Below are 12516 nucleotides of genomic sequence, written 5' to 3'. Positions count from 1 at the left end.
ATAGGGAAAAGATTAAAATAACCTTTTCAGTATAAGTTAGCAGGGAGAAAAATAAAGTAGGATGCAATGACCAGTTATTTCTGAGAGCATAGTGACAATAAAGACACAGATGAATTTAAAATAGTGCCAGAAATGCAAATGAAAATTTAAACTTTGCCTAGACTCTCAGAAGACATTTCTAACTGACATTTCTAACTAACATGTGTACTTCATGTAGGTTCATTGCAAGGAGAAATTAATACAACATCAAGTGGGGAGACCTTTGTGCTCTAGGGCTTTGCCAAAGACTGGCTTTGCACAATAAAGCTGAAGAATAAAGCTTCTGACAAAGCTTTTGTATTTTTCTTATGCACATAAGTAAAACTAAGGTAACTTGCTAAGCCACAGGATTTTACTGAATTTAATTTGCAGGAAATCATTGTAAAAGCTCTGAAACATAAGTTTTGTTCTTAATTTGGTTTAGAAGCATTAAAACACAACTTTATTTAAGTTTAAAGGAAAAGCTACATACATTTCTGAGTTCTGGTTCTGTAAACTTCATTCAAAGGGAGAGGTAACTGATTTAATGGCTATTTTTATTCAGAGCTACAAGAAAAAGTTAGGAATTTCAGATTCAGACTGTCTAGCCAAATCCTAAGCCCAGTGAAGTCAACAGGCTTGTTTGGTTTCAGTTGGACCCCATGTCAGAGAGGAATCCTGGTTTTACAGTCCACAATTACAGAAGCAAAAACAAATTGCACCTTTCAACTGTTCTTCCCTGCCTGCAAGCACATTGCAAACAAATGACAAAGCACTTCAGGAGGAAAGGCTGGGCCACAAAGAACTTGCCAACAAGCCGGTTTATACTTGCTGTTGAAGCACAATAAAGTACTCCCTGAGCACAGGGAGATTTTAAGAGCCTAAGAACAAGGTCATTCAAAAAGACTTTGAGACAAACAGGATTGAGCAGAACCATCTTTCCCTACTTCATTTTCTCCCAAGAATTAACTTCCTGGGAAAAAAGTTTCTGAGACAAGGAAGAACTGGCAATAAGCACAAGCTGAACAACATTTCCTTCAGGGCTTTTGAAGGGACTGGGTTTGCTTAGTAGTAAAACAAGGATCTGCAGACTCAAATAGACTCAGTGAAGTCTAGTCCTGTTCTTGTTTCTTTCCTTTATTTTGTATTTGCCTGCAAGTCACTCCATCAAACAGAGTACTTTTTATGTTCGGGGCTTCTCGGCTTGTTCTAACCACTGCATTACTCACAGACGCTCGAGCCAGTTCTCTGCCAAGCCCTTGCAGCCTTAAATAGCTTAGGAAAGCAGATGAGCCTTCTACCATGTCTTAAAAATTGGTAAATAAAGGAGTTTTTTGGGTGAGTGCAGCAAGTCCCAAAGTTCACACCAAAACCAATCTGCTGTCTGTCTCTGCTCCTTTGCACGGACAGCACAGCTCTGCATCTGAGCAGGGTGAAATGGAATAGAATTGCAGATGCAAACCACTAAGAGATTAATCAGTATATAACTTGGGCTATGAGTAGTACCTACTAAATTGTTTTTGTTTGGAAAAAGAACAAATACCATCTTACCATAATGCTGGATTGAAACTACTTTATGGCTGTTGCAGACACTGAGATGTCAGTAGGTTGAGTTCATTTTTGGCTGTGCAGATATGAAGTTTGCAAGCTGACAAGGCCAAACTGAATGCTACATTTTCCCAGCTCTTTATTTTTGCAGGATTTTGGTGGGGGGGCAAGGTAAGAATGAATTCTTCATAGAGCAAGTTGTCTTCAGATGCTTCTTAATAGCTGTTAAAATGAGAAGCTGCTGGATATTTGCTACCTAATGAAATTACATCAAGTTCCTTTTCAAAGCAAACATTTGAATCCCTCTGCCTACAGATATGACAGTTCTGCTAGCCCATCCTCAAAAGTGGAAGAAATGGCCACGGTGAGTAGCTTACAAATTTATTGTTTGCAATGTTTAAATACAGATTTTTCAATCATTAGTCCCCTTGGTGTAGGCTGTTGATCTAACATCTCTTTAAATAGTATTCTTGCAGTTCTTGTTTTAAATGCTGAGTAAAATGTCTGTGTTGTGAACTTGTTGCATGTAGTAGACTGAGTTTATCTGTTCAAGTCCAAAGCTTTCCTAGCTGGGCCCTACATCTAGCTCTGCCAGATTTCAGTTCTCTCATGATGATAGAATAATTGCATGGATCTTTTCCTAGGTCAAGACCTTCACATGTCTTGGCAACTGTAACCAACCTGTAAATAGATCAAAACTCACACTAAACAATAATCTATTGTATTTACTTTGTTTCATTTCTTTTGTACAAGGATGAAAAAGAGTAGCTGGTTTGGGCAGGCAGTTAGCTAGAACCTCTTGTACAACATTTCCGTGCATAGAGTTACCATGTAAATGTAAATTTTGAAGTAGGATTTTTTTTTTTTTTTTTTGGATGGGTGGCTATTCCATTTTATAAGCACAAGCTCATTTTAAGGGTAAAACAACCAATTTATTTCTGATGTAATTTAAATGTTGAAATATCAGATTTTTTCCAAGGATTTTCTGTCTTAATTGCTTTATTATCCTGTATTACTAACATGTTTTTCCTCATCTTCAGCTGAGTACTATAACCACAAAGGGGACTAAGAACATATACAGTGTATAATCAAAGGCACAGAGGATGTAAACTGGCCACCTCCCTTCTCTCACATTTCAAAAACAAAGGGATAATCTACATTAATATACGACCGAGCAAAGATCTTATCAGAGAATCCTGTTATATAAACATATTATATAAAGCTATATTATAGCTAGACAAGTAAAATGTTATGAACATGGTGAACAAAAAAGTAGTAGGGTGAGGCTTTTTGAAAAAATTAGGAAGAGTTTCAGCTAAAATAATTCAGCAGTTAAACAGTTGTCTGCACTTCCACCATTTGAGACTGTGGGCTGAGAGAAATAGGGTGGGATAGAACCTCTCAGTTTAACATGTAATCCAAACACAGATGGGCAATAGGATATCATTTTCCCCACTTTTACCACTAAGTGCTGTCATGCAATAAGAAAATGGACTGTAGTGTTAAATTATTAAATCGCTATTGGGAGGTCAGTGTGTGAATTTTAAAATACACTGGTCAAGGAAGAAGTGATTGTGGAAAACTAAATTGAGAGATACAATGCACTAAGGATACGTTTGGATAAAATAAGAAAACTATGCCCTTATCCAAAACATGCTACAGGATGAGGACAAGATGAGTAATTCTCTTTAATTCTCCTTATAGTAGGTGTAGAAGCCTATACAGTGCATGCAGTTTTACAACCCTCAGTTGTGCATTTTAATAATACATTATTTAATGGACTGAGAGAGTTTGCTCACCTCTGGGACTTGTGACGCAATTTGTGATGTGACATGTGATATGTGATTTGAACCTACATGTAGAACTGAAACCAGGTTATCTTACAATTTTTAACAGGCTGAAATGTATAATTCCCCAATGTCAACTGAAACAAGTGGTCATTCTTTTGATACAAACCAAAATGAAACAATAGAGAAAAGTACACTGGAATGGGATGAACAGCTAGAGAAGGAGATTTTCAGTGGTAAGTGTGTGTCTTTATTTTGGTATTGTTTGATAGTATTGTTACCAGAAGTGACTGTGGTTTGAGAGAATTTTCTGCAAAAGTGCAGGCTGTAAAACATGACTCATTTCTAGCAGAGTGGCTACTTTTTGTTGTCTGACAGCAGAATGTCTACTCCAACACTGACCTCAGGAGACGTCAGTGTCACTCTTAGAATGCATTTCATCTCATACTGATACAGCTCAGAAGAATCCCATGTAACTGTGCACAGATCTGCTGTTTCTGCCAGGAGCCCATGCTGCACCCTTTAGACGCAGACATATGGTTATGTGAGAATTCTATCCCAGTTCCCTGCATGCATAATTTTGATAATGATCAATTACTGGGCCTGGTTTTATAAACTGTAAAGCCACAAACCACAGAAGCAGGAGGCATTATGGCATCACTTAGTTTTCTGGGAGCCTTTGTATACCCCCTGCCAAGAGTCACAGGTTCTTTTTTTGGCTCATGTCCTCCCAGTGGAAGACTCAGAAACAACTCCTCTTTTTTCTTGTTCTAAGCTGAGTTTTTCAGAAGTCTTCTCTATCGTGTACTGAAGAGAAACTTAGGAAAAATGGAAAATTTAAATACCCTTGGATTACATTTTCTTCCAACTATGCATATTTACCAATGCTTTCTTAATGCTTTTGAAGGGTTAGCACAGATCTGTAATGACTGATTGCTCAGTCTTATGTATTTAGGTGGATTAGGAAATTCTGTAACAAAACAATCATATCCATTGTATATTATGTGTGGTATTTTCAAAATAGCAGAGGAATAAAATTAGCAAAGGCATAATTGGTTTCGACAATAAAAGTAGTTTTAATACGTTGCTGTCAGTCTTCTGATTGAATATCTTGCTTAATTGAGCTATATAGTGTTTAATTCCTGTTCATGAGGTTGCCTATATATGTTTATATAAATACATATTTGTTCCTAGACAAATCACAGCTTCCTAACTATTTAATTACCCTTTCTTATCCAGAAAATGCCATTTTCAGTGCTCATACAATTCAGAAGTAAACTATTTTATGAATGAAACAAACAGTGGACATGCCAGACTACTGAATATGCTTGTTTGATGGTTTGCAGGATTTTGTTTTCTCATAATTACGTCATAACTGTGCTTTGTGAACACACAGAAAGGTCCATGTTTGCTTAGTGAATTCTTTTCAGGGATTTTTTTTTGCTTACAGACAATATTTGGAAGGTTTATGCACACACAGATACACATATAGAGTGTGTGAGTGAGAACTCAGACTTAGCATGAAGACTAACATTTACATAAAGAGCAGTCATGGAGGAAAGCATTTTTTTCTTGTAGTCATAGTGGGTGACTGCTGAAAGGTCCTATGGAGGAAGAATGTGTGGTTTGGGAAGGGTTTTGAATGCTGAGAAGCTGACTCTTTTTAAAGCCAGTTTTGATAATTAATGTAGTACGTGAAACTTGTTAACATAAGCAGTTAGAACATTACTAAAGAAAACAAAACCAAGTATCCTCTTTTTTTTCCCTATGCAGTTCTAAGTGATCTGGATGACCAGCTGGCCCAGGAACAAACCCAAGACCCTTTGGACAGGACAGTTTCTACTAGCAGTGCATCAAATGTCCAAAGTAGTAGTGCATTCCCTACTTCAAAGAGGCAGACTGCTAGTAGGGGGCAACAGAGAAATGACTGGAGTGACGTGCCCAGCACATTTTTCCCAGATGGACTGAGAACACTAAGGGCCAAAGATGAACACAGGATTTTCCTCAGACCAAGGAAGTTACACAGTGCATATATAAACTGGCACCAAACAGCCTTTCAAGAAGATTGCGGTTACGGTGATGCAGTCGATGGAAATCCTCGTCTGCACCGTAGGAGGCTGTCTGCGGTTTCTTTCGGACGGTCTTCGGAAGGGAGCCTATATCCCCCTTCCGTAACACAGAACAGCGGATTTAGACACAAGGGTTGTATAAACAGAGATACAGCTGGCAGAAGTTACTCTGTGTGTTCCCTTCGGAGGTGTCCATCATCAGTATCTTCTGATCAGCTATCAGCATCTGGTTTGCAGCATCCATTGGCAAGGGAGAGCAAGAATGGTTTTATACCAAGGTTTGGCCGACAGAACCCAAAGAGAATTCCTCTGTCTTCCATTGTATGGAACAACACACCAGACTCTTCAGAACAAACTCCAGAAACAATGTTTAGAACTCAATCACTGATGGAGTTTCATGCTACAGATCACGGTAGATATCCCGGCTCCTTACAAGAAACTAAGAAATACCCAAGTTACCACTCAAAACACCACTATAGAAGATCTATTTCAAGCAGTAATTGCTTTAGTAGAGTTAGTTGCCCTGACAAAGCTGCTTCTCCCTTGCCCTTTGATAACTGGGAAAACTACCCTTTATACAAATCAGAAAACAATCTTTCTAGATCCTACTATGGAGATGCCTCTTCTCATGGCAAGTTGTATGCAAACCAAAAGAATTCTTACGGAAGAAAAGACAGCTATCCTTCTTGGGCTGATATTCCTCAATGTTACAGTGATGAAGTGTTTCTTTCCCCTGATGCCAGCTTTGAAGCGTTTATGGCTAATTTAAATGACCACCAGTGGGCACATACAAAGAATGCCAAATTTGGTTCACAGCGCCTGCAGAAGGATTTTCACATGTACTCTCCAGAAAATACAAGTATCAAAAGGATGACAAGAGGTGCCAACAGAAATTTTTCAGAATTCACTGAGAGCTATCAGCCTTGGCTAAGTTGTACCTCTTCTGTTTCTTCATCTGGTATGAGAACTGATGAGTCAGTCTTTCCCAATTCAAAGGACCAACCAAAACCTGCAGGACTGAACAGGAATTCAGTTGTCGTTACCCAAGGGAGTACTAAGGCAGACTTTACACACCTGGAAAAGGCTGAAGGCGTGAAACAGCCAGACGAAGACACGCTGTTACAGCCAGTTCCTCAACACGCAGATACAAGCTACATCAACGCACGGAGTTTTTCCTCCAACAGCCCTGCTTCTGCCATGTGGCAAAGAGATGTCTCTCTCTTTAACACAGTGACATCAAAGAGACAAACCCAAGCCACTGCCAGAGGAGATACAGCAAAAATCTGTACATCAAGTGGTGATAAAAGAAATATAGAAATGAAGGAAAATGATTGCCCACCCAACAGTGTGTTCAGTCACCCTCCCTGTGTTTTGCCACCTGATGGGAGCAGGAAGGAACCTTTTCTTCTAAGCCAGAAAGAATGGGAACATAATTTGCCTTATGTAGCACAAAGAGAGAGCATCAAACGGGACAGTTGGAGTGCAGAAGCCCTTAACAAAGCTACTCCAAAGAGACTGTCCTCACTACTAAATGTTACTTCTGCTCTGTCCACTGAAAAATTAGCAAACCGTCAAGGCATGTTGTCTTGTCCTCCTGAGCACTCATCTAGTTTCTCACAAAACTCTCCACAAGCACTTTCTCATAAAGACAATGCTAAATGCTTAGGAACACTAACTAACTCTTCAGTAAGTTGCACTGTTACTGAATCTCAAACAGAAGGGGGGAAAACAGCTGAAGTGAGTAGAATAGGTGTTAGCAAAGAGATTTCACAGAAAACATTGCAAAATGCAAGCACTTTAGTTACTAAGGACTGTAATGGACAATTCACTACTAGTTCTCCACGAAATGGAAATTCTGGAAATATTTATATGCATAGCTTTGATGGAGACCCCAATACCTCTGAAAATAGTTTAAGTTATTTTTGCCTTGAAAAAGGAACTGAAAAAATGAGGAGTACTTCACCTTGTATGAGAAGGTTTCACAAGCAAGACAGCTCACCAAGACATACCAGTAGCTGCAGCATTACTGGCTCCCCTGAGAGAAACAGCTTGAAATCTTCTGACCCCCTTGTTATTTATTACACTTTGCCTAGAAAATCAGCTAGCATTGCTGGTAGTATTATGTCAGAGACACCCATCTCTTTACCTAGAGAAAGTAGAACATCATACAATTGTTTAAGGTCTGAAACTCTGCACAGAGCTGACACCTCTTATTCTAAGCAAAGAGATATGTCTTGTTTAGACCCAAAATGTTCATTTTTAACATCAGCATCATTAAATGCTGCCACAGGTGACAAAGATTATTACAGTCCTTTAACCAAAAATATAAATGATTCAGTAAGTAGTAGTACATCAGTTGATCTGACAGATAGATGTGAACATCTAAGTAGAAGAGAATCCTCTGTGTTTTCAGATTATAAGGAGGGGGGAAATTTTTTGCAGAAATATAAAACCACAAGCACATTTACAGTTTGTGTTGATGAAGATCATGTCAAGTATCATGAACTAGTTTCAATTTATTACACACTACCACGGAGGCATTCAAAAACATTTTGTAGCCTCTTTAGAGATAATTCAGAGGATGCAGATTTGCCTTGTTCCAAAGAAAATGCTCAGTCACCAAGAATACAAAACAAGAAAAAGGAAGGTCATGTGAGTTTGGCAAATGATTTTTTCCCTACTACTTCAGAAAAAGAGGTGCCTTCGTATTCCTCTGACCAATCTTCAGTTCTGGTTACACCTCAGAATTTGAGAACTGCTGTTGATAGTGAAGAAGAGACTTCTCACTTATCCCCTAGCTCTGAGAAGTCAGTGAGTGGGGTACTTAACAAGAAAGATAATTCAGCATATCTTTCATTAGCAGAAAATGTACTTTCTGATGTGGTGACAAAAGAAATTTCTTTTGCTGGCCCACAATCCACTGCAATAGTGGATAAGTTAGATAAGGCCATTTCTAATGCTTCAAGCAGCCAAAAGGCAGAAATAAATGTAAAAGAAAAGAAGGAAATTTTACAAAGAGCCACACCACGAATATCCACTTTATCAACCCCTCCCAAGCCAGGCAGACATTTAGAGCATCCTTTATATTCTAATTCAACAAATAAAAATATTATACAGAAGGGAAGCTCTGAAAATTGCCCTCAGGCCCCAAAAGTGAACAAGAAAAATCTGAACAGTTTATTCCTCCGCTCCAGAGAGAAGAATTCCCTTGGAAGGGGTGGTAACACAGAGCATGCTGATGTGCCACTTTCTCCTGTGCAAGATGTGTACAGGGATAGTGCCCAAGTTAAACAGAGAGTAGATGTCCTACACCGAACCACCCCTCTGTGTAATAATAAATTTAGTGGACTGCAATTTAGGGCTGACAGTTCAAGAAAAAAAGAGAATGGTTTAAACTTTTGTAGCAAAGTGCTTCCAGAGTCTCCAAGCAAAGCATCTGAGGTAAGCACAGCTCCCAGTGCTGATCCATTACTTCAGCTAGACAAAGTGGCTAGCACAGATACAGATGAAGTAAAGAAACTGAAAATTAAAAAAGAGCAAAACTCACAGAGTTCTCATATAGGTAGAGTTTACAGTGGTCTTCAGGAATCAGAGAGGCATAGTGAGGGCAACCTGAACGTTAAAGATAAAGTCTCCAGGGTTACACAAGATCAGAACATAATACAGAGTGCAGAAGAGGAGAACAAGCTCAAAGTCAAAGATATAGAAAAAAGGAAAAACAGACCTTCAATTAAAAATAAATTGGCAGCTGTTTACAAAACAAGTCGTAAATTTTCAAGTAAAAATTTACCCCCCAAACCACACATAAGTAACATTTTTTCACAGAATGATGGAAGTGCTACTTCTTTAGAGGTCAACATGTCTCTTGACTCATTGATTTCAGTGGATTCCCACCAGCCATTCCTGGAGTTGGACAATGAAAATCAGAATCACAGTCTGAACTCTGAGAAGAATACTCCAAGACCAAGAACAGCTGATAATAAGAAGACTGAAAATCAGAATGATCCTTCTTTGCTTGTTAACACCAAAAGGAGGCCTTTTACAAGTTCATACACACAGAAGGAAGCCATCAGTCCTCAAAAAACTGCAGTGAAAGTGGAAAATAGGCCAAGACTCACAACCCTATTTCCAGATAAAGCAGTAACCACAAGAAATAAGAATTCCCAAACACTTGATCTTGGGTTAGAAAGCAAAAGCCAGCCCATCGCTCCCAGTGCTACTACCTCATACCCACTGGATGAAGAGAAAGGAAGAGCTAGCAGTCATGCCTGCGCTCCTCCCTCGCCACTTTTGACTGACAAAAACTCCAACACTTACGTAAATAGCCACTTGCAGGCAGACACATGTCCAGAGCAAAACTTGACTTCCCAGACAGCGCTTGGCCAGCGTCAAAACACCTCTCAGCCTGCCAGCTTAGAAAACGCTAACCTCAACAGCCAGCAGTTGTGCAAGAGCCATGCGAAAAGTCAGCGCGAGCGTCACCTCTCTGAGGGCATTTGTGCTCGAGACTCCCTTGAGACCTCTGCCTCAGGAAGCAATATTCTACCCAAAGGTGGCATACATGGGAAGAGATTTAAATCTTACTCAGAGCTGTTGTCTTGCGATGAGAATGAAAACTGGGCACCAGATGATGAAAAATGTTACAGCACTAGAAATCTAATGTATCCGTCTGTGGAATTTGGTATATTTGGCAAAGAGCAACAACTGGCTTTCCTGGAAAATACCAAGAGGTCACTCACAGAAGGGCGATTATGGAGACCCTGTCTTCTTAATAACCCTGGTGCTTTCAGAGATACAGAGAGCTCTTCTATAAACAGGGCTGAGCTTCTGAGCTCGAGTTCTGCTGGGAGCAAAATGTCATCAGCTGCCTCGTCCCCTCGAGAGCTGACGGATACCTACGGGGAAGACCCAGCCGCTTACTCGGACTCAGACAGTGATACCACCACCGATGATGAGTATTACCTAGATGAGGCAGATAAAGAATCAGAGCTATGAAGGGACTGTGGGACTAAGAGGGCACAGTAGCGTGGTAGTTTCTGGGCAGGCAAAAACATGTCAAATATGCTGAGCCCATTCTTGTGCTGCTATAAATTGGTACAGCTTCCTTAGTTTCAAGGGAGTTAGTATGTTGTATTAGCTGAGCATTGGATTTTTATATTAAATGTGTGGCTTCACCTTTCCTGTTTCTCTTAGCAGGAAAAAACAATGTTAAAAAATCCCTTCCCCAAATAATAGAAGGTAAACAGCTGTGGAGCTTTGGGCAGTGTAAGTCCAGGGATGGCTTTCCTCTGAGTCAGCAAGCAGTAGTTAGGTTCCTGCCAGCTACACAGTGCTGGAATGAATAAATTCTAGCTTGAGCTGCTTTTTCTTACAGAACTTAACAGAAAACCAAGAAGTTACTTTGCTGATAATTTGCCATTCTCTGATCTTCCTCATTATCAAGCATGATAATGCTAATCCTTCCCACTGAACAAATATCTTTACAAAGTGAAACCTCTTAAATCTTTACAGCATATTCTGCATGGATGTTCTTTTTCTGCATTCCTGGGAAGCGTAGCAGCAATGTCTCTGGTGGCATTTGTTCTGCTGTTGAGGCAGATTCCACACCAGTACTTTTCAGCATTGCAGGAGCAGTGAGCAATGTCAGTTGCAGAAGTACTTCTAGTGTAGGAGAACAAGCTCAATACAGGGCACAGCACCAAGAAACTGACCTAAAGAAAGACATCTGAGCATGGAAATCTGCTTTCCAGATGTGGAAGATTCATAACCAGCACAGCTTTGGTTAGAGTTGACATGATTGTCCAGATTTCCACCTTTGACGTAGAAACAGGTTAATTTGGATTAAAAGTCAGATACTTTTAACAACTTAAAATACAAAAATATTTAGCCTGTTGATTTCCTTTATTAACCTCATAGGTTGAATCTTTAGTTGTCCTAGTAGTGAGAAGATAGCCAAAACAATTTGTGAGGTCCCAAAGTTCTGCAGCTGCCTCTGCTTGGCTGGTCTCAGGATGAGGCAGCTGCAGCCACTGGGCTCCTTCAGGGCAGCAGCACCTGGGGCAGCCTGGGAGGGCCCTTGGCTGGGGCACCACTGCACCGTACAGACTGGCAGCTTTTTACATGCAAAGTAAATAAAACCAGTAAGAAAGGCTCTGTGCCCTTTGTTAAATTATCACACCTCTTTTTGGTATTTTTCAACTGTTCCTGCTGTTACCACAGTACTCTTTATCCTCTAAAATGAATGGGTATAAACATGTTCCATTGGCTCTTCTTCAGCCACAACAAAAATGTAGTATTATTACTCAGTAGCCAAAACTTGTCCCTGGCTATTAAACTTCTACCTAAGCTTTTTTTCGCTTTTTATAAAAAATCAGAAGTGGCTCACTGAGCCAGAAGATATATTTTAAAATAATTATACATTTTCTTCTACTTTATTTTTAATTTCATATATGGTCTTAAATTATGGTCCATATTTTATATGCTTTTTAATCCAATAAAATTTCTGTAGGACATAATTATATTTTTCTAACTTGAAGGACAGTATACTGGTATTTTAAAATAATATATTTTACACAAAACAAGCAATGCTTGTATCACTGACTACTCCACAAGAAACTAAAAGATGTAAATTTTACAGTAGGTAAGAGGTATCCTTATTTTTTCATACTGTAAGCTTCGTTAAAGAAGTGGGTCTGTAGTTCAAATCTGTACTGATATATAAGTATTATTACTTTTTGCTGGGGTAATTTGTCTTTTGTTGTACATAGAAAGACTAACATAAACTATATTTATAGTCAGAATTGATCTCTACGACATGCCTGTTTCACAAGGATATAAAACTTGCTGACATTGGCGATGCTGGAAGGAAATGATTCCTGTATAATTGCAGTCTTGTAAAATGTGGTATTCTTCGGAGAAATTATGTTTTTCTGTAAATGCCTCTATTCTCTGTGTGTACAGGATTCTGTAGAGTAAGACAATAAAACCAGCTGAGTATTTGTGCGGAATTTCTGCTGTTGTACATTTCTGCAAAATGAATTAATCCAAAAATTAAGGTAAAGAATAATAAAAGAAATGTGTACAAAGCAAGTAAA

At 39.2% G+C, this 12516-nt stretch overlaps 1 protein-coding gene across 5 annotated transcripts in view; it reads left to right on the top strand.

Annotated features, from left to right (window-relative positions):
- Positions 1 to 12516, top strand: part of EXPH5 (exophilin 5) — a 34627-nt gene extending 22111 nt beyond the window's left edge. For all 5 annotated transcript variants that reach the window (XM_063394601.1, XM_063394600.1, XM_063394602.1 and 2 more), the window contains 3 exons: positions 1882 to 1930; positions 3463 to 3589; positions 5127 to 12516. In XM_063394601.1, the coding sequence (XP_063250671.1) occupies positions 1882 to 1930; positions 3463 to 3589; positions 5127 to 10417 (5467 nt within the window). In that variant the 3' untranslated portion in view covers positions 10418 to 12516. The remainder of the gene's footprint in view (positions 1 to 1881; positions 1931 to 3462; positions 3590 to 5126) is intronic.

The sequence above is a fragment of the Prinia subflava genome, chromosome 3 (genome assembly GCF_021018805.1).
Source record: "Prinia subflava isolate CZ2003 ecotype Zambia chromosome 3, Cam_Psub_1.2, whole genome shotgun sequence".
NCBI classification, from domain to species: Eukaryota; Metazoa; Chordata; class Aves; order Passeriformes; family Cisticolidae; genus Prinia; species Prinia subflava.
This window is presented reverse-complemented; position numbering and strand designations above follow the sequence as displayed.